Source organism: Melospiza melodia, chromosome 3 (genome assembly GCF_035770615.1).
Source record: "Melospiza melodia melodia isolate bMelMel2 chromosome 3, bMelMel2.pri, whole genome shotgun sequence".
Lineage (NCBI taxonomy): Eukaryota > Metazoa > Chordata > Aves > Passeriformes > Passerellidae > Melospiza > Melospiza melodia.
The window spans coordinates 132,505,552-132,528,484 of NC_086196.1; the positions used below are offsets into that span (position 1 = coordinate 132,505,552).

Sequence of the window (22,933 nt, forward strand, 5' to 3'; positions counted from 1 at the left end):
CATTCTTCACACTTGTAGCCATTATCATGTGCATTACTACTCTGAAGTTTATAACAAAACCACAACAACTTTGAGGCATTACCAAGATCTTCACAAATCAATTGTGTTCATACAGTTTAGAAACTTACTGTCTTGTGTCCATTTTGACAAGCTACATGAAGGGCTGTCTGTCCCATGGCATCTTCAACATCGACATTACTGACGTGCTGAACCAGATCATGAAGCAATTCTGTTCGTCCATTGACAGCCAACCAATGAATCTAAGCACAAAATGATGACACATGTGTTTCCTTTAGCAATGGCATATATACACTATAAAAATTATTTCAAACCTGGCTGTATTATTGTCAACACTTTCACAAAGAGAAGCTTTGCATAATATTAAGAGAAGCTTTCAACAATGCAATCATATGCTTGGGTATTTTGATCACATCTTTTGATTCTTGATGGCACTGGACACACAGCAGTTTGGTTTTATGTGTAAGATGGCAAAAGCTTAGAAACCAAGAATCTCCAAATTCTTCATTCATTTTATGATAATTAATAGCACTTACTGCAGTCAAGCCTTCATTATTACAAATGTTGACATCTGCACTGTATTCCAGCAGCTTGCTCATACATTTTTTCTGGCTATAAGCAAAAGAACACATTAAAATCCAGTCAGGGAAAATCACTTACTAAGACTAAATATCTTATTAGAGCTCCACTCACTCTAATTTATCATTTTTCTAAGCATAACAGGTAGTTCCAATTTATAAGGAGCACAGTACTGAGCATGTGAAAGAGAGAAGTGATCTTCACAGAGATTCAGACAGTGCAAGGGTAGCAAACAACAACACAGGGCTAAAATCACAGCTGGTTTTGTGGAAAGTGCAGAAGCACTTAACCATTACTGTAACAGTTTCAGCTCTGCATGAACTACCCTTTCAAGACAAAAAGCCAGAGTTCAGCCAATAGAAGTCCATGAAGTTTACTGTTGCCTGTACATGTCAGTGGACATGTTTACAGTACACCACTAAATCATAACTTAATGAGACAGTCATTGTAAAACTATGCAAATCCTTGTTAAGTACAAGCACTTTCTTAATAAAACTAGAGGTATTTTTTCCTAATTCATGTTTTGTTTGGTTTTTTAACATTTTAATGCTCTAAGTGCTTTACCTTTACAAATTTATTTTGCTTTTCCTTTTTATTTGGTACCTTTCTTATAACTCATTTCCACATAACTGTCTCCTGTGTGTTTTTCTGCATTTCCTCATAAACCTCTTGCCTGCTTCTTTCCTCTCCTACAAACAGACCTCACACATACCCAGAAGCCACTAAACTCTACCACCTCCTCACCTGAAGTACCAGCTGTGATACAATTCAGTTATTGTATCACACACATGTCCTAAAAAGAAAAAAGAGAACATTACCTTCACAACTGGATGTTTTCACATACTACAATTCCAGAAGTAGGATCTTTAAAAGGTACTTGCTCACTGGTTTAGAGTTCTTTCTCTGACTCTCTCCTAACACTGTGCCAATTTTGTATTCCTTTTCTTGCAGGAAAAATTTTCTTAGAGACACTATCTCAGAAAAATCCAAAGTCTTTGACCCTCTCCAAGCCCTACAAAACCTTTTCTTACTCAGCTAACTGGAAGGTGAAAGTATCCCTCATTCCATTACTGTTGTAAGAATCATTATGCCCCTGTGTCACAGACACATTTTATGAAAAATCCTTTCCTTAGGATTTTTTCTCCTGGGAAGCTGACAAGCCTCAGGAACAAAATGTAAACAATTATTATCTGCTGCTGTAGAATGCAACAGGTGCATCTTTGATCTCATGTGCTTGTTTCTAATTAATGGCCAAACACAGTCCAGATGTCTCAGACTGTGCAGTCAGTCACAAGATTTTATTATCATTCCATTTCCATTCTTTTCCTTTCCTTTCAGGCCTTCTGATGAAATCCTTTCTTCTACTCTTTTAGTATGGTTTTAATATAATACATATCATAAAATAATAAACCAGCCTTCTGAAACATGGAGTCAACATTCTCATCTCTTTCCTGGTCCTGGGACCCCTGTGAACACCACCACACCCCTGATTAACAGAAAACACTAAAATGACTGGAAGTGGAATTGGTATTTCAGACATGACTTACTATTTATAAAATATTACTCTGTGAATACTCAAAATAAGGATTTTAACCTCCATGTTCTCAATTTTCAAAAGCAAAAACCAAAGGTGTTTTTTTTAACTATGCAAAAATATTACAGAAGATGCCAGCTCAAGGGCATTATGCAAAAAATTTTTAAGAGTTTAAGGATTTTAAAAACTTACCCATTCCTTGCTGCTAAATGGAGAGGAGTACATCCTGAGATGTCCTGATAGTTTGGATTTGCTCCTTTTTTTAATAATAGAACAAGGCATTCAACTGATCCACAGCTAAGAAGAAAATAAGAAAGGGAAAAACTGTAACAAGAATATTTACAAATCAATATTGGCATAAAGACAACAGCAATATTATGTGCAGATCACACTCACTAGAACATCTTTACATAAAATTGTGTTACACCTCATAGCTCAGGCTACACAAAGCTAAAGGAAAGTCACTTAATGCAGTGAGAAGTGACCAAATATAACTGGTAGCATTGAAGAGATGCCAGCCTTCTCTTTGATTTTAATTACTTTAAAACACAACGGTGAGTCTTTAGGACTGTTAATCTTTAAACAAAACTATACAAGTTTTGCTTTCAATTTCCTCTCACCTCCCTCATCCCTAATCTATTAACAGGACTGAATTTTCCATTAGATATTTTGGGGTTTGTTATGCTTCTCTGTCTGGAAGGTATGTTTAGAAGTCTGAATATCAGGAAAATTCTAAAACTTGTACAAATATTTATTTGCTAGTACAAATATTTCTTTGCTAGCAACTTTGAACCTGTAATAAAGAGCTGAACTCTTTTACTTTACATAATATAGCAGCTCTTCAGGATAACCAATGTCAATAAGAGGACAGAAACTCTGCATTACATATTTATCTTGCTCCTGAACTCTGTAAGAGGAAGAGCTGATTGAAAAGATAAACAGAGTACTTTTGTATCTGTTGTGACCAGCTAATCAATTTTTATAAATCTTCCCAACATCAGAACTGCTACACAACAACTCCAAGAAACTGAAGACTAACTGTACAATATGCTGCAAAACCAGCAGCTTGATGACCCCTTTGTGACCCAATAACTAAGTCAAGATAAAAGACAATCCAGAAACTAAGTGTAACACAACTTCTTGTATCTTTAGAATCAGCAAGTACAGTGTATTTTCAAATATAATTCTAAAGGATATGCTAAAAATTTGCTTGCATTTTTGTAAGTACTTCCTTAAGTAAATTTTATATAAGCACTATGTAATTCTTAGATGAAATAGTTGGGAAACAGCTATTTCTAATAGTCTGTTTAAGAAGCTGGAATTTCAACCTCTATTGTGACCAAATACTGCTATATATATGCAATACTACTACTATTTCCTTTTCTGTTTTTTGTACTTTTTTTAACCATTTAAATGTAAGAACTTTCAAGATATTTAAAAGGGAAGATAAATACAGAGCATTCATTCATCAGTTTAGTTTCCTGAAAAGTCACATCAAACACTATCTGGTTAATTTCTATTTATGATAGTAATCTGTCAGTTTCTTGGCAGAGTTACATATAAAATGGAGTCATCCCCATTGAAGAGCTATACAAACAATAAATAATGTAGATCAAAATTTTCACTGAAGCTATCCAGGATACAAAACTTATTAGAAGTGAGCTCCTGAGTAACTGAGTCCCTTCAGTTACAGTCACATGAAGTACTTTGGAATAGCTGCTTCCCAACAAACATCCAAACACTTCCCACTGTTATAGAACACCTCAAAAACAATCAGCACCTGCAAATGAGAGTTCTCTGCCTCTACAAAGGCAAGAGTAACCCAGCTATACAGGATGCACATCATGGCTGCATTTTTTTAAAAGACTTGAGATTTCACAGAAAGGTAAAAAAGTATCTAGCCAGGCTTCCTTCACTGGAATTTGGAGAGCCATTTGATACCATGTGTAAAATCCTCTTTATGAGGCAGGTACATTACTGGGCAGAACAAACAAGATACAAAAAGTGTGAAAACGAAATGTTAACTGACACTATAGAGTTTTCCAGCTTACATTGGTGCCTTAGATTTGTGGCAATATTTTCATTGTTAACTTCTGGACTGGACTCAAGTAAGTCTTACTTTGCTGCAATATGAAGCAAACTTCTCTTCACACGTCCAAAGGCATAATTCACATCAAATTTTGAATTTGACAGCAGCTCTGAGACAGACCTTCAAATAGAAAAATAATTTTTTTAATTTTAAAAATAGCTCACAGTATCCAAGCAAAGTTCATACTCTAAGTTGTACACAAGTACTCTATTTCTTTACTTAATCACTATTTCTTCTCCATATAACTAATTACTAAGAGATCACACAGTTTTTAAGCATTTGCTGATTAAGAATACCTTTCCATTTCTTACTGTACATAAAAAATGAACTGTGACACTGGGAAACTGTTTCAAACTAGTAAGTAAGTATGTAAACTAGTAAGAATTAGACCAAACAACTGAATCACTTCTTTACAAATACAAAAAACAAGCACTCCAACAGCTTTGGTTTAAACAAAATATAAATTCCCATTTTCCCCCTTATCACAATCATCCCAACCACATATCCAACAGTTTTCCCAAACATAGGCAAAGTTCAGAGGGAAGACCAGTATGTGAAATCATGATGATGAAGTAGAAGGATACAAGATCAGGACAAAAAATTTAAATAGGACCTTTCAACTTCCAGTAATGAGCTGATCACATAATTGAAAACCCTTGCATGGGATCTGAAAATACTACATAGCAGAACACATGTTTATCCTGGCTGGAAAAGCAACTTTCTCTTGCAGTAAGAGTTACTGACTGCTTCCCTACAAAATTCCTGTGAAGGAAGCACCACTTAGCTGGCATTATACAACCTCCAGGTCCAAGCACTTCGAGGACAACTCAGTAAGAGAAACAGCTGCTCATCTGAGGAATTCCAGATGTCAAATGAGACTAAGAGCTTCCATGTCACCCATAAATACACACACAGAATTAACACACAGTTACAAAACAACAATTTTGTTCTTATCTTAGGACAAATTTTCCCATGTGCCTCAACAGAACAAATCCCAGTTCTGGTCTATGGCATAAATCAAAACAGGTAAAATAAAGCTGGGATGCACAGTCAGTGACTAACTTCAAATTAGAACACAACTCAGCAATTCAGCAGCTGGACTTCTGAGAGTGCTTTAGGAGCTAGGACTTCAGCAAACAGGCTGGGATTTAAAAAAAAAAAACAAAAAAAGGTAAATTTAAAGAAGCTCTCACCTGTGCTGGTCAGCCATAACCATCGGCATCAGTGTATAGACAGCAGTTTCATTATCTGGGAAGAAATTTAGTTACTCTGTTACCATAAGGATATCTTTCATGTAAAATAAATGTATCTAGCAACACTTATTGACATTTTCAAGTGTCCACTTGAAATAGATAATTTTCTTACACAGATTCTACACACACAAAGTTTCATTAAAAAGAAAAAGGCATTACACTTACTTAGATAAAAGACAGAATTAACAGAATTGCAATATATGAAATTTCAATGTGGTTTTTTTTCTTTTACAAAGTAAAAAATACAGAATTTTCACTGGAGTGTCAGTTTCTTTGAATTGACAATTCTGTTAACTAAATCCAAGTTTTTTAATGCACATCTCTTAAAAAACCCAAACAAAACTCAAACACTTAACTATTTAATTTTACAAAGAAAGAAGTTTCCTGTCTTCCAAAGTGACTTCCACAGTCCTGAGACTATGATTTTGTAGTAGTGACTTTTTTAAATTACTTCATAACCATTCCATTTGTCTCTATACTTGAAAACCTGAGTGCAATAAGTTTCATTTTACTTTTTAATCTCTAATCAGTTTCATATTTCACACTTGAAGGGAACAAAAAAAGGCCAGAAGTCAAAGATCCATGTCAGTGGTGGGAACACACAGACATTCAGTCACACAGACTCTGTCATCACTGCTGCTGCAAGTGCCAGCACACTGCATGGCTGTGACGAGCCTGTCTGGTCACTTACAGACTTCCTGAAATAAAATACTATTTTTAGGAGATTAATTTGACAAAACTTAAAATCTTTTAACATATAATAATTATTAATGGTTTTAATGCGCAATAATTTTTTCTTTTATTATGGACAATTATTTTATTTTTTCCCTTCAACAAGCTACCCATTTTTGAGAGTACATTCTCCACAGAATGTTCATGTAGATACCAACTTATGACAGGAGGGACTGTGCTTTCTGAGAACCCAGGTATATGGCTTCAGGATATGGAAATACAGGACTGTTCTCAAAAATTTTTATTTTCAAGTTTTTCTCATCACCTTCATCGAACCAAAGTTACAAAGCAACCAGAACAGGAAGAATTAAAACCAGCAGAGTATCTTGTGTCTTTTACAGACCATGCTCTACATATTCACTACTTCCACTAGGTAGGCAAGGTGACATCTACTGAATTTATTTTAAGTAAAGATTCTTCAGAATTATGAAGTGGAATCCAGGAAGTTGTTATCATGCTGCAGCTCTGCTGTTTGTTGCTATTATTGTTCTACACTGCTCCAAGGTTACTGCTGCTATCAGCCAGTTGAAGTTGTGTGTCCCTAGCTAGCAAAAGAAAGCAGCAATGCTTCTTTCTAATAATCCATTATTATTACCTCTGAACACTGGACAGAGATAAGTAAAATTCATCAGTTATAAAAATTTTAAAACAAAATTTTAAAAAATCAACATTGCTTATACAAAACACATGGTGCAAGAGACACAAGCCTCTCAAAACACCAAATTATGATTAAACATCGCAGGGAGCCACCAACTATCACTAAGTTCAAGTCTGAACTCTCTACAAATTGTTTCTCATGGCAGAGTTCTGTGAGCATCAGAAAACTCCATCTCCAACACACACCCCTAGGATTTGACTGCTAGGGAAAGAACAAGCTGGGAGGGAGGGGACACAGAGAGAAAGAATCCTGAAACAAAATTAAATAGATGCTAAATAATATCAATTGTGAAAAATATTTGAGCATTTCGAAAAAATCTATCCATGATTAGCTCCCAGTATACACAAACTAAAACAAAAATATATCTCGAGCTCTGTTTCAAAGAGCTCTGGGCAGGAAGATAAAGCTTTCCAAATAAAACAAAAAAACCAAACTTAAGAATATCAACTAAATTTAAACATTACATCCTTATATATTTCCACAATCAGGCCCTTTACAAGACATCAAAAAAGGTGAAAAAAACTTTTAAATATCAGCACACTTAATTGAAATGCTTAATATTGATTCTAACTATATTTAACTATATTGCAAGTGCAGTGATCTAGAAAAAGTCAATAGTTAAATCCAAGTGTAGCTGGGCCATAACAGGCATTTATGGCACAGTTACAAACCCAAGCCTTTTGCTATTCTATTAACAGAAATTACACTGTGGAGCACATGCAGATTTTCCCAGAGTTTTTTCTGTAAGAAGTAATTAAGAGGGTGTGGGACTAAGGAGTTTTCATACCTATCTTTGGTGATTATTTTCTCTAGTAATGAAAAAAAAGCTCCAAATGACACAAACTACATGACAGCAGGTAGAGAAAAAGCATTATACACCTCATGGACTCACCAAACTTATTTGCCTGCTTTTCAAATCTTGATTATATAAAGACAAAAAAAAGGCACACCAATCATAGTGTCACAGCTCTGGGCTGCAAGACCTCGTTTTCAGGCAATGAGCCTAAATAGCAGCATCCAGAAATTTGTGTGCAGTTCTCAAGTGTCCACAAAAGAGTTGCTGAAGGATACTTTGGGAGAGTGATTTTAAAAAAAAAGTTCTACTTGCAAGCTCAGGGTATTCACTGGCACTGGACTCAGGTGTTAAGACTTGCTTTAAGAAAAAAAAACACTAGAAATTCATAATCTAGAATCCTGCCTTGGCAAAACACACTGACTACTTTACTTCCTCAGAGATACTGTTGTGAAGTTGGCAGAGATCACAATCTCAAAGAGGTGTCAGCACTGTGCACATCATACCCTAGTGGCTATGACACATGCAATGGAAGTTTAATACTTTCATTTATTGGGATTTATTGCCTTCTTCAGCATAAATAAATTTAAAGATACATCTCCATCTCCTGTGAGAGAACCATGACTCCCACTTTAAGGATGGAGGGATAAACTATGTATCTTCCAAATTATTCAAATACAGTGGGGGTAAAGAGGGGGGAGTCCTAATTCAAGAGGCCAGACACAGCACACAACAAGCCACCAAACTACGTATTATCCTAGCCCAGTGTGGAATATTCCAAGCTGATCCTGTCAGTACATGTTTGCAACAACATACTACAAGCCAAACCTGCTTCTCAGGAAGAGTTTGGGCAGACCTGCATGAACCTAAGGAACACCAAGGTCAAGAAAGAAGATCCCTAACGAGCTAAGACAGACCCAAAGCTGGATGGCCACTGAACAGAGACCTTCTTGCAATGCAGTTTGACACTTCAGTGTGGAAAGCTTTAAGCCCATTTATCTCCTTATATCAGTCCCACTGATTTGTTTCATGCAACTCCTAAGGAATCCTAGAACTCACACTCCTTCTGCACTACAGGATGACAGAAGTACTTGTTCCAAAGGTCTCAGGGCTTGCACTTGCACTACAGGATGACAGAAGCACTCGTTCCAAAGGTCTCAGGGCTTACACTTGCACTGCCATTCCACAGACATAACTACCTATAAAGTGCAAGATAAAAATGCCCAAGATGTTAAGAAAACAGACAAAATTCAGAATCAATTTGCCTACATTACTACTGAAGTAAATTTAAAGCAGCTCCAACTGACAAAGGCTGTGCAAAGTGTTATTCATATTAGCATCTTCAATCAGTTGAACTGGCGCTACTCCATTATTCCTGTAAGTCTAAGCTTCAGTTAATAGTATTACATCAATTTTCACTGCTGCCATTCAAAGGCTTACAAGCAGCAGCAAAATCTGCCTGAAACTTGCCTGTCAAGTGAAATTCATTAGCAACTGCACTGCAAGGCACTGGAACTGACAGGCGACAATAAGTGAAGGGTGTACTAGCACAGTTCAGCAGGACACCAGGAAGTCCAAACAGGGAACACACAGAGAAAACAGAATATTACTCCCTCTCCTCCACCACTGGAGATGAAAGCTGGCAGACAGGCAGCCAAGGACTCATCCATTAAAGCAAACACTGAAGAAAGCACAGTGACCGCACATGACTCACAAGAACAGGAATTCTTCCCGTCCAAGAGTTTTACAGTTAGTCCTACCAAAAACTTGGGAGTCCTCCCAACAAACCACTTGCCCTAAGAGCCTGAAGCTCTGCTTTCAAACCCATCCTGATATGGGGGACCAGCACCCATGTGAAGCGGTTTAGAGCCAAAAAAATTAGGCTGTGACGGGTGACAGTGACTTACAAAATTCAGCACTACTAAAAGACAAAAAAACACAAACAAAAAAAAAACCCACGACGACTTTTCATCACTACTCTGTCATGGACGAGGCACCTGGCGAAGGATGCAGCAGCGAACGCAGCCGGTGTCCGGCACCCCGGGCAGCCGCTCCCGGGCTCAGGGCGGCAGCCCCGGCTGATCGGATCCCCCGCGCCCGCCACGGAGCCGGCGGGGGAAGGAAGGAAGGAAGGGGAGCCGCTGTTGCTGTCAGCACCACAAACAAACGAACAGAGCCTGTCAGAGGCGGACACAGCCCGCTCCCATCCTGCCCAGCCGCCTCAACTCATCCCCGCCGGCCCGGTTGCGGAGGCCGCCCGGACCGACCGCTCTGTCAAGGCCCCGCTCCTACCGTCCGGCAGCTCCACGGTGCGGGCGCGGCGCAGGGACCTGGTCAGCCGGTTGAGCTGCTCCATGGCTCTCTCCATCCTCGGAGCGGCCAGCCCGGAGCCACGGACACCCCTCGCTGCCACTGCCCGCCCTCTCTCAGCCCATCGCGGCGCTGCCGGCGCCGAGGCCGCCCAGGCCGCCGCCACCCCGGGAGGCTGCGCGCATGCGCGGGGCGGAGCTGGGGGCGGTGGCGAATTCCCTCAGTTTGCTTTTTTCCCCAAGGAAGGAAAGGAGTGTGGGCGACGGGTTTTCAAATCTCGTGGAAAAAGGGATCTTTAAACGTCTGCTTGTTATAAATAAAAATAAAAATGTGATGCCTTTTGAAGCCGCCCCTGCCAGGTGATCCTGCCCGTGCGGGCTCATTTTCCCGGAAGCACGGCGGGAAATGGGGCTGCAAACGCGCCTAGGCGGGACAGAATGACAGAACCGATCAGGTTGGAAAAGACCTCTGAAATCATCGAGTCCAACCCATGACTGAACACCACCATGTCACCTAGACCGTGGCACCAAGTGCCACACTCACTCTTTTCTTAAACCCCTCCAGGGATGGTGATTCCACCACCATTCCAATGCCTCATCATCCTTTTTGTGAAGAACTTCTTCCTGATGTCCAGCCTAAACCTCCCCTGATGAAGTTTAACACTATGTCCTATCATCCTGTGGCTTGGATGCCTGAGTGAAGAGACCAATCCCACCTGGCTACAGCCCCGTTTCAGGTGGTAAGGTCACCCCTGAGCCTCCTTTTCTCCAGGCCAGACAACCCCAGGTCCCTCAGCTGCTCCTCGCAGGAGCTCCAGACCCTTCACCAGCCTCACTGCCCTTCTAGTGCCGGCACAAAACCTACAGACACTTGGAACTGTGCAAGGAAACAACTACCAGCATGAGCCTGTCAATTCATTTCTTCCTCTAGGACAATAATACATGTTGTCAAGCGTGAAGGAGCATTCAGTGTTGGGTATTCTGGCTTTAATGATGCTTCAGGTGTTGATATAATCTTGGCAAACCAAAGTAGGGGCTACATAACAGTGCTGTGAAGTGAGAATGAAAAAATTATGTAAAAAATGAATGTAAAGAAAACATACCCCAACAAGATTTTATTCATGATCAACTTCCAAATGCAAGAAAGTACATGGGACTCCACAGAGATCTGTTGTGATCTAGTTCTGTGTAATGCTGGCATTGTTTCATCCTGTAAAGTGCTCCAATGACTGATTTGGAAAAATGAAGAAAAGCTATCTAAGATTTGAAAAGGGTTCAGAAAGGACAACAAGACAATCAAGAATCATGGGATAGTTTAAATTGGAATAGACTTTTAAAGGTCACCCATTCCAACCTCTCTGCAATGAACAGGGACATCTTCAACTAGATCAGGTTGCTCAAAGCACTGTCCAACCTGACCTTACACAATTGCAGGTCTGTGGCATCCACCTCTCTGGGCAATCTGTTCAGTATTCTCATTGTAAAAATCATTTTTCTTATATCTAATCTAAATCAACCCTCCTTCAGTTTAAAACCATGACCCCTTGTTCTATTGCAAAAGGCCCTGTGAATTGGATTCCATGTAAGTGAGAACTGACTTGGACTCTGCTATCTGGAAAAGAAACACTGTACAGGACAAAGTAGAAGTGGAAAAATAATGAATGTTATGAAGATATGACCTGGGCAAAAAATTAATTTAACTTATTACCAAATCAGAGTAGGTTAATGAGAAACAAAACCTAAATTTTAAAAAACACCTTCCCTCCCCACAACTCCCTTCTTCCTCAACTTCATGCCTAAATTCTGCACCTTCTCCCCACCAGCAGTGTAGCGGGACAGCAAATGAGGGCTGTGGTAAGTTCATCACACACCCTCTATGCTGTTCCTTCTGCCCCAGAGGGAGGACATCTCGCACCTCCATTCCACTGTGGAGTCATTCCCACAGAAGTCAGTCCTCCACAAACTTCTCTGACACATATCCCTTCCACAGGCTGCAGTTCTTCATGAGCTGCTCCAGAATGGCTCCCTTCCCTGGAGTGCAGGCCTTCAGGAGCAGGCTGCTCCAGGGTGGGTCCCCACAGGGTCACAACCCCTGCCAGCAAATCTGCTGCAGCACAGGCTCCTCTCTGCACAGGGCCTTAGAGAGCTATTCCCTTTTATTCCTAGATTCATGGAGCTGAGGTTAGAGCTTATTCCAGTTTCTAAATGTTCTCACTAGTGTAGAGGATTAATTAAGTGACTGCTTGAGATCCATTTCTTCTTCTGTGAGAATGATTCCAGACACACCTAATATTAGAGCTACAATATGTATGAACAACTGTTCATAGAAATCTAAGAAGAGGAAAGTGAGGAAACTGGGGAATGTATGCTTTTTTCTAAATTAACATCTTTGGAAACCCTCTGTTAGTACAGTTATATCCCTTCAGTGCAACACTGCCACAAGACATATTTGGTGACATCTTTTAAAAGCACCAAAATAATGGGCTGAAACAAAAACATTAAGAGTATGCAATCAGTCACAAAATGCTATAATTTTTATGTATTTAGCTTCTAATTCAGTGCTAAACACAAAATATATTCAGGATGCATCCTCAAAAGTTAAAGGATTGATACAACAGTATAAAATCCTTAGTAAATTTTTGTTTTAAAAATAGAGTGTGTTACTGTGATCTGCAATCAGCAGGGAGGAAATGCTATTAGTGGACAGTGAAGAGATAAGAGACAAGTTCTTACTCCTACTTAGCCAGCCTTGCTTGATCTCATTGTGGGTTAAATTCTTCTTAGTTCTTCTTGGGACAGAGAGTAGATAAATTCTTGGTGGTTATTATCTTCCATACTGTCACAAACTGCTCAGGAAAGAAGGGAATGAACATACATACTAACTTACTCATTTCCATAGCAATAATCTACACAGTCTCCCAGCCCTAAACACAAGGTCTTCCTTGACCTAATATCAGGTTCTTCTACTCTCTGTCTCCTGAGGTCTTTGTGGTTTAGCCACAGCCAGCACCTCAGCCCCTCCCAGCCACTCATTTACTCCCTCACGGTGGGATGGAGAGGAGAATCAGAAGGGTAAAAGTGAGAAAACTCATGGGCTGAGACAAAGACAAATTAAAAGGTGAAACAAAATCTGCACACACAATCAAAGCATACCAAGGAATTTTTCACCATTTCCCATGGGCAGGCAGGTGTTCAGCCATGCCAAGGAAAGCAGGGCTCCACCTCACATAGTGATGACTTGGGAAGACAAACACCATCACTCCAAAATCCCTGCCTTCTCTCCCTCCATTTTGGACTCTATTTCAGGTTTTCTTGCACAAACTCATTCTACTTGCCAAGACATTCCCAAACAGATAGGATGTATGGATGGGCATTTGCAGCTTTGTAGCCTTATTCTTTCCACTACAGCGTGAAGTCTACAATATTCAATAACTGTTTTAATTGACAACTGTGTAAAACTTCAAGGAAGGAAAATCCAGTGTGGAGGCCAGAGAGCAATCCAGGTAGGGGTGACATGATCTCAGTGGTCAGTGTCAATGATCACAACGTTCAGTATCCCTTTCAGAGGATGACCTAATTCCAGATCCACCCAGTTGGTTTGAGGGCTGCATATATGGCTAAGGTTTCTCTTTTTTTCAGACTACTTTGTAGTAGACTTCATCATTCCAAAAAAGTCTCAGCTTGACTCTATGAGCTTTTAGTATGTTCCAGGAAATTTCTACTTGGACAGTTTGCTTTTCCAGTGGTATTGCAGCTGTCCATGCCTATATTGACTGCTGTGGAGAACTAGGCACCTCTGCATGGTAATTAATTCTGTCCAGTTTAGAAATGGATATTGCACTAGAATTGGACACTTTTGGAGGTGTTTGTAAGACACCTGTAGTAAGACTAAGTCCTAAATGGAGAACTTTTAAGTGAGTAAAATTAGCTGAAAATAGTAAAACTAGATTAATTTGTTTATACTACGACAGGTGTAGCAATACTTCCAAATTTTATTAATTTTCTTGATGTCAAGGAAAAAATTGACATCTCAAGGAAAGATTAAGGTTCCCAAGTTACCACTTAAGGTTTAAGTCATTTGCTCATTGAATGCAGTCAGCAGAGTTCCCTTCAATACTGAGATAAAGGGACCTCAGTATATCTGTCCCTTGCACTTACATATCTGAAGATGTCATGTTCAACTGCCTACAAGCAATTGGTCAAACTTGTCTTTCACAGTGAATGAAATCAAACCAATTATCAGCCCTGTGAAAGCAACACTGTCCTTGCTATGTGTGTAGAGTAATTCCATTGCTGTGAGCAGTCTCAGGAAGGACTAGAGGTAGACTGTTTCTTTTAAAAAAAAGATAATACCATCCTTTACAGTTAAAACTCTGGTACTTGTGGTATTGTTTATTCTAGAAGAAAACTTTTCTTCAGACATAAGAATTATTTTGTTTTCAGGATTGGAAGGAATACAGATTGTTGTCAGAAATGGAATGCAGTACTGTATAAAACTAAAAACATTCAGCTCTTTCACTCTGTTTTTTCTTGTATACATTCTTCACAAAGACATACAAAATTAGAAGAACTTTATGCTAGTTAGCCTATGGCAAAGTGAGGAATTGATATTGATTTTTCTGTGCTTAAATGCCAGGAGAAATTTGTGGCATAAAGACTTAGTAAACTTTGGATCTCAGGTTTTTTCTGTCTTTAGATTTCTAGTTATTCACAAAGAGCCTTCTCTGGACAGTGCTGAGCTCAAGCATCCAGTCCTAAACTGTACCTTTTGTCATCACAGAACACCAAAATATAGAAACAAATTCAATATGTGGGAAAGTGCATTTCATCTATAGTTTGTTGTCTCCTTTTACCAAAAATATAAAAGGGTTTCTGCTTGGATTCAGTTCAACAGGCCCTATTAATTTACAAGAAAACTGTGAGACAGGACTACTTTGAAAAAATACTGAATCTCTGCAGAAAGGGAAAATATCAGTAAATACTTAGAAATAGATAAAAGAGCATAATTTTTTATTTTGCCTGCAAAGAAGTCTAGGATCATTGAGTCCAACCATGAACCCAGCAGTGCTATGTCCAGCACTAAACCATGTCCCTAAGTACAGTACTGCACAACTTTTAAATACCTCCAGGGATGGTGACTCAGCACTTCCCTGGGCAGCATGTTCCAGTGACTGACAACCCTTCTGGTGAAGAAATTTCTCCTAATATCCCATCTAAACCTCCTCTGATTCAGCTTGGTTCTGTTTGAATTTGGTCTTATCCTATCTCTTGTTACTCAGGAGATGAGACCAGCCCCTGCCTGACCTGCACCTTTCAGGTAATTGCAGAGAGCAATGAGGTCCCCCAAGCCTCCTTCTCCCCAGGCTAAACAGGCCAGGCCCCTAAGCCATTCCTTAGAACACTGTACTCCAGATCCTTAACCTGCTTTGTTGCCACTCTCTGGACTTGTTCCAGCACCTCAATGTGAGGGGCCTGAAACTGAACACAGGATTCCAGGTGCAGCCTCACCATTTTTGAGTATAAGGGTATGATCATTGCCCTGGTCCTGCTGGCCACACTGTTTCTGATAGAAGCCAAGATAGCATGGTAGTGCATGTTTCATCAAGGAATCAGCTAAAAATCTGAAAAGAATATGATACTTTTAAGGGATACCCAAGATAGACAGGCATGAGCCTGTTTTCCTGCTGCAATTCCATTTGCCTTGATTCTATTCCCTATCAGTGAACTAAAACTGCAATCTGAGCTCTTCCTGGAAGGAGCTCTGCCAGCAGAGATTTTCTTCTCCGCTGCATTGCAGGGTTAGGAGTCAGCACATCTTGGGAGCGTGGCTTGGAGCCATTTTTCCCAGCAGCCATGTGCTCCTTGTGGGCTGAGTCAGCTTCTTCTGGACATGCCAGCAGACTAAGGTTGTAAACTGCCCTCATATGCTGTGCTGGGACCTGCCATGAAGATAAAGCTGTATAACTGAAGACCTTTGCAGAATTGTAGTGGAGATCAACTTTATTCAAAGAGATCTTCAACTACCTTTCTCTTCCCCATGTTAGCATCAAAGATGTTCACAGGCAATGTGTGCATGGTACTTTCCCTCTGGTCTTGAGGGGGCTTGTCTTCACAGAATCAAAGTGTGGTTTGGATTAGATGAGACCATAAAGGTCATTTAGCTCCAGCACCCTGCCATGGACAGGGACACCTTCCACTAGACCCAGGTTCTTAGAGCCCCATCCAGCCTGATGTTGAACACCTCCAGGGATGGGACTCCACAACTTCTCTGGGCAGCTTTTTCCAGTGCCTCACCACCCTCACAATAAACAATTTTTTCCTGTATCTATTCTAAACCTGCCCTCTTTCAGCTTAAAGCCATTACCCCCTTGTCCTATAACTACATGCCCTTGTGATAAGTCTCTCTCCAGCCTTCTTGCAAGCCCCCTTTATGGGCTGCAAGGCCACAGATCTGCCTTGAGCCTTCTCTTCTCCAGGACAAACAGCCCCAACTCTCTCAGTCTGTTTTCATAGGAGAGCTATTCCAGCCCTGTGATCCATTCAGTGATCCCATAAATGATCCATTCTTATTGCTGGATGTTTACTCTTTGGGATTGAGGAAATTAGATCAAGGGCACTGCAGAGAACTGTGCATAATCCCAATGAAAGCAGTAACAGAGGCTCTGTACCTATCTCTGAGAACTCCAGTGCTACCACAGCTGCCTGTCTGTCCTGCACACTAATTCATGTTTTACTGTATCTGGCCATGGGAAATGCTACCACTGTGAAACTTCAAGCAACATTTTTCATCATTGGATAGATAAGCTTTACACATGTATACATGAATCCTTGTTTTTCCAGAGATTTTTCCAGATTTTTCCAGGGGTTTTTTGGATTCCAATATCTACATTTCACCTTGTTATCATTAGTATTGAGCGTAAGAAAATGTAGCTTTAAACTGTTTCACTTTTATGTGTTATTTGTACTGGGAATCAATTTTTAATTTGCATATCTATCTTAAAAACAATCAATGAAACCCCACTTTTTTGTCAATGGGGTTAAAAGTCAATAACAATGGTATGGATTATCTCTACATTTATTTCTACTGTCAAAAGAAATGTGAACTTGGCTGATTTCAGATTTTATATCTGATCCTCATTTTTTCTCCTACAGATGCCAAAGCAATACTAATAGAGGCTGCATTAATTATTAATAATAAAATAATATTTTATATTAATTATTATCCTAACAATAATTAATAATAATAATAATTATTAAAAACTCACAAAATAAGATCTATTATTTTTATGCCTTGTCTTATTTTTTAGTAATATGATCCCATGTAAAAATATGCTGGCTTTATATTTCCTGAATGGGATTTTTTGAAGTCATTTTAATACATTATTTTAATGGACAAATTTAGTGCCCTAGATAACATTGAAAACCACGTTCTAGAAAAATATTAACTGTATATACTTTTACTGAATGGGATTTTTTGAAGTCATTTTAATACATTATTTTAATGCACAAATTTAGTGCCCTAGATAACATTGAAAACCACGTTCTAGAAAAATATTAACTGTATATACTGTATTTACTTATACTTTTATATATGGATTTTTTTTTTTCATTTTAGGATAAAAAAATTTCATCAATGAGGGAAAATTGCTCAGAGAGGACCCTGAAAGCACCACAGCTGCTTTGATTCTGCCAACTGACAGGTCAGCAGTTATGGCTCAGGACATCACAAAAATTCCCCATCACTTTTTCTGGTTTTATTTTATCTACCTTGTTGAACTATCTTGCCTTTTATTTCTTTGCTGCTTCGCTGCATGAGCTTTACTATGTCCTGGTTTCTCTTTCTGAGATTATGGTACAGCTGAAAAAGAGGTATAATTTTTTTTTTTTAATAAGGTTTAAAATGTTATTGTCTATTTTTATGACCCACATGATTTACATAGACTCTCAAAATTTCTAAACTAAAGGACCATCAGTTACAGCTTGTGCAGCATCCATTTCTATCCTCTGTGGAGCAGTTAATGCTACTTGATGCCTACCTACATTTCCTTAAAACTGGGTTGCTGATATTTCTCAAAAATAATATGTCCAGGCTTGAAGATATGTTTTTAAACTTTCTCTTTTTCTAATTCACCCAGGCTCCTGGTCTGAAGCAGCTCCTTCCAATTCTATTTCTGCTACATTTGTGCTACATCTCCCTTGCATTAATTTTTCAAAAGGAAGCTTTAATGTGCTTCAAAACAAATCCAAAGTGCTCAAGGATTAGAGTGAAAATACTTTGAACTATTTTCATAGTGTCACAGCCCTGAAGTTAGCATTGTCTTTACTGGAGCTTGAAAACCTTATAACTATATCTCATATATAAAAAATATCATTACTCTTCTTTTAGCAAACCCATCTGCACAAAGCATTTTTAAGAAAAAAAAAAACAAAGAGCAAGTAAGATATAAACATAAGGCTTTTTTTTCCTGCTATGCATGACTCTCTCAGTATTAGTCTAGGTGGAGTCAGGGAAGAGCCAAGTATTTAAACACCTGCTTGGCCTAGAAAACATCGATAACCATTCTGTCTTGTCTCTCTAACACTGGTGATGTTGTTCTTGCAAGATTATTTCTGGATGTCATGTTTTTCCTACCATTTCTCTGGTTAGTTGTGTTTGTTTATTCTGTGCAGCAGGAGCTCTCTACAGATGTTAGGAAAGGTTTTTCTCCAGATAATGATGGCCATTTCTTTATATTCTCTCATGTTTTTAGAGCATGCATGTTTACAATTCTTCAACAATAAACATAACTTAAGGTCTGCAACTCATCACCACTACACTCAAACAGAGATCAGAAGGAACCTACAAGGTGAAAAATGCTGAAATACTATGTTACATCCTGAACAACAACATAAAAATGTTGAATGAAAGTGGAACCATTATTTTGCTCCCTTTGCTGCAAATTTTGAGTTTGTGCTATACTGAGGTTTTCATTATCTCTCCCTGTTTCAGGTCCTTGTTAACCCTATGAAAATTGCATTCAGGCTGACACTATTTGCTGTCATTCTAGAACTGATTCTGTTTTGAAGGACAAGCAAAATCTATTAATTTTGTCCTAATCAGCTCATTTTCATCTTGAGAGTGTATTAAAACTTGGCTATTTTTAGTTGTTGGGAGACAAAGAAGCATTCTGTCAGTCAGAAAAGTTTAAAGGAAGGCAATCTCCTTTCTTTTCTCAAGCAAATAAATAAATGAATTAATTGCATACACAGGGTTGATCTAGCCTCACTTGATAAAGTGACTAAAGATATTTGTTCTGCTGCTTCTCTGTTACTTGCTGCTGATGCTACACAGGTGGGCTCCCCTTGATATCCCAGACCTCATGTAAGGCATTCCTGCAGACACTGTTGATGCCTATGAACAAGCTAATCAAGTACCAATAAAAGATTGCAGAGCTTCAGATAAACGTCCCAATTATGTTCTAGCCTGGTATCAACACATTGCCCATTGCAAACATCTGTTTAAGAAAGAAACTTCTATTTTAAAATTTAGAAGACTGTGAATATTGAGCCTCTTAACACAATCCCTGAGATTAAAAAAATAATGTGGAAATTTCTATAGTCTTTGGACTGGCAAAAATAGTATTCTCTGAAATGGATCCTATTTTGCAGAGACAAGAGGTGCATCTTTTACCCTTGCACCACACTAAAATACATGACAAAACCTTGGAGAGCACACCTGAGTCCCAGTAACTGTCTTGATTCAATACATGCAAAAGTCGAATCTCACTATACACGTTCTGCTGGACATGGTAACTTTTAACTCACAAAAGACAGAACATCATTAAAGAGACTTTCAAACCACAGGAGACTCCATTGTTACTCTGGCCAACACCTTGAAGTTTGCTCAGTGTTTCTAGGACAGGATTACTAACAATTCTAAAAATATTCGAGATGATAAATATTATCATGTAAAGAGAGACAAGATTAAAGAGACTGTGATTGCAGTGGTAAGAATGCTTTTGTGCATTAGCAATTCAACACCATAAAGCTCTGCAGGGGAAATAAAAAAGATAATTAAATTTTGATACAGCATTAATTCTTTTCTCAGCTCCCCGGTGGGGCTACTGAATAATTTTCAGAATCGTGTGACTAATACATCCTCAGTAGCATAGAGAGGATGTACAGTAGCTGTTTAAGCCGAGGGATAAATTCAGTGTTTTCTAAGTTCGGGCAGAAGGCGTCATCCTAAAAGCAGCCACAAGATGTCAGTCTTAATGAATTACAGCAGATTATTCTGATTGGCTCCTTGCTGGTAAGTAACTAGGCAGGGGAAAACTATTGATCGTGTTGAAATATTTGTGGAGGAAGTGATATAGGAATAATATTGATAGTCTTAAACATATTCATGAAGATGAACCATCAGATCCAAATATAGCCCCTGTGCATATTTGTTTCCTCTAGAAGATTTAACCCTTTTGCTGGGGACTCACAGGAAGGACATAGCAGGGATTTGTTCCTCCCCACTTGCCCTTTTCCACACATTTTCTCCAAGCATCTTTCATCAGACTATATAGACTTCGAGTTTTTTTTCTGTAAAGCTATTTTTGTTTTCCTAATAGTCTTGACTATGTTCTAATCCTACAGTTCTGAATATTTGTAAGATAGTAAGAAAGTCCAATTTCCATTTCCAGTCCAGGTTTGGAGACATCCAAGTGACAGGTACTGATCATTGTTCCTGGAATACTTTACAATCCATTCCTTCATAGTTCACCATTTGAGCCCTGACAAAGGAGCTGTGCTCTACACTGGGGTTTTTTGAGGGACACTCTATTTACCTCTTGCTACTCACACCAGTACTGTTCTTGTATTTGCTACCTGTTTGCTCACCAGATTTACCATTGGCTACTGCCAGCAGTCACAGCCTCCTATTGTTGTTTTGCTGGTTGTTCACACTGTGATTCTTTGCTCTGCTCTGATCTGCAGCAAAACTGCTGTGTCTGCTTCTGTGCCTCTGCTCACCCTTCATTTCTGCAGTCCATACAACTTTCCAGTTGTGCTCAAAAAGTTGAAGGGATATCCAGGATCTGTAAAAAGACCTTGTGAAAAAAAAGGCTATTTTTCCAGCAGGATGTTTCCCAGATTCTGAAAAATACAGACAAAACACCAAAATAAGCTTTGACCCAAATTTACTTTCACTTCCTTCACTGTGAGATCCAATGACAAGCTGCAGCATTTGCTTCCTCACCAATCAGACAGGTTGCCCATAACACAATTAAACCCCTTACAAATCATCTTGTAGCTGAAATATCCCAAGGCACCACAACACTTACCAGGAAATTAAACTTGGAATCTTTGGTTCCTTCACTGGCTCACTGCAGACAGTCCATCTTGTGGGATCCTCCCAAAGGCTGTCAGCCTGCCCTGCACCTCACACCTCCAGCCTCACAAACCACTTGACTGAAGTTCACCGACTCTTGGCATGCAGCTATTAATGGAAAGCAATTTTACTAAAGTTACTTTATTAAAATTTAATTCACCTTCTGTATCTTCAGGTTTCATAATGCACAGTTTGATGGTTGCAAGTCTCCCTTGGGGCATTTTCTTCTGCTTTCTGATGAGAGCAGGCATCCTAATATGCAGATTAAAGGTGCTGTGGGGTTTGGCTCTGGTTTTCTCAGTGGTGAGAAGATGACAGAGAGCAGAGACACCACTCTGCAACTGCCTAAAGGTCCCAAACACAAACAGGGACACACCAAATGCACTCACACAGGCAGGAAGGGAGATGATGCACTCGTGTGGAGCCTCCAGTTGTCTGAACCTGCATCCCATGGCTGAAAGTCTCCCTCCATCTGGGACAAGCATGGCTGCAAACACAGGTTATTTGTGTGCCTGGTTGAAAGATGATTCATGTTCTGCTGAGATCTGTTCTGTGCTTTGTAAAGTGAATGGGCTGTAGTAGGATGTTTCAAAATTTAGGAGGGAAAATGTTTTGGGATGTTAAAGCTTTTTCCTTATACATAATTTATTATAACAGTATCCTTTACTTACAATAATCCTTTGCAAATATTAAAAGTAAAAAGGTAAAGGATGAAAAGCTGGGGTTTTTTTGTTTCTCTCAACTTCTGTCTTGTAATTTGCCTGGAATTTTGTCTAGTTTTAGTACATAATCAGTTCATTCCTGTGTACTTTCTGTTCTGGAAAGCAGCTAGACATATTGGCCAGTAACACAGTCACAAGAGATGCAGAATCATAGACTCAGAAGTTAACTTACATTGATTTAGTGCTCATCAATCAATTATTTTATAATGAATCCCACTGGAGCAATGCAAAATGTCAGCAAGACAATGAAATTTCAGAACTTATCTAAAAATATATCTAACATACATAATTTCTGCAGAAAGTCCAATGCTTCCAACAGAAAAAAATCAATTTTCAGATTTGTCAGATAACAATATTTATATTTTTCAATACCTATAAACACACTCTGTTTGAATTCATCATTTGAAGAGCTTGTTCATGTCACAAGACTAAGTAGTGTAGCTCCCCAGGTCTTACACTGGAAGCTCATGAAGCACTTGGTTTCATGGGTATCTTTACATTAGTCAGTACAACCCAAGCTCAAGTTTCATTGAAGACAGCTAATAGAGTTACTGTATTCCATTAAAAGAGAGTTTTCTTTCCTTGCCTGATGCTTAATTGGTTTCTTGAATGTTGTTCTCTTGCTCGCTCTTTCAGTATGTGCTTTTCTGGTTTTACCATTTTAAGACAAAGTTATTGTGCTAGTTCCAGCTGGGGCAGAGTTAATTTTCTTCACTGTGGTTCTTATGGGGCTGTGTTTTGGATATGTGCTGAACACAGGGGTGATAATACAGAAATGTTCCTGTTATTGCTGGGCTTGCACAGAGCCAAGACATTTTCTGCTTTCCATACTGCTACGCTGGAAAGGAAGTTGGGAGATTCATTGAAGATTGGGAAGAGACACAGCCAGG

General features: G+C 39.1%; 1 protein-coding gene across 6 annotated transcripts in view; it reads right to left on the reverse strand.

Annotated features, from left to right (window-relative positions):
- HACE1 (HECT domain and ankyrin repeat containing E3 ubiquitin protein ligase 1) overlaps positions 1-10,116 on the reverse strand; it is a 48,681-nt gene extending 38,565 nt beyond the window's left edge. For 2 of the 6 annotated variants that reach the window (XM_063153079.1, XM_063153082.1), the window contains exons 1-6: positions 9,949-10,116; positions 5,414-5,468; positions 4,251-4,340; positions 2,324-2,428; positions 555-630; positions 129-260 (exon numbers count right to left, since the gene is read on the reverse strand). In XM_063153079.1, coding sequence (XP_063009149.1) covers positions 129-260; positions 555-630; positions 2,324-2,428; positions 4,251-4,340; positions 5,414-5,468; positions 9,949-10,024 — 534 coding nt within the window. In that variant the 5' untranslated portion in view covers positions 10,025-10,116. Of the gene's footprint in view, positions 1-128; positions 261-554; positions 631-2,323; positions 2,429-4,182; positions 4,341-5,413; positions 5,469-8,715; positions 8,856-9,948 lie in introns of those variants that run through there. The other 4 variants (XM_063153078.1, XM_063153080.1, XM_063153081.1 and 1 more) reach the window with 4 other exon arrangements.
- Between the last annotated feature and the right edge of the window lie 12,817 nt (positions 10,117-22,933).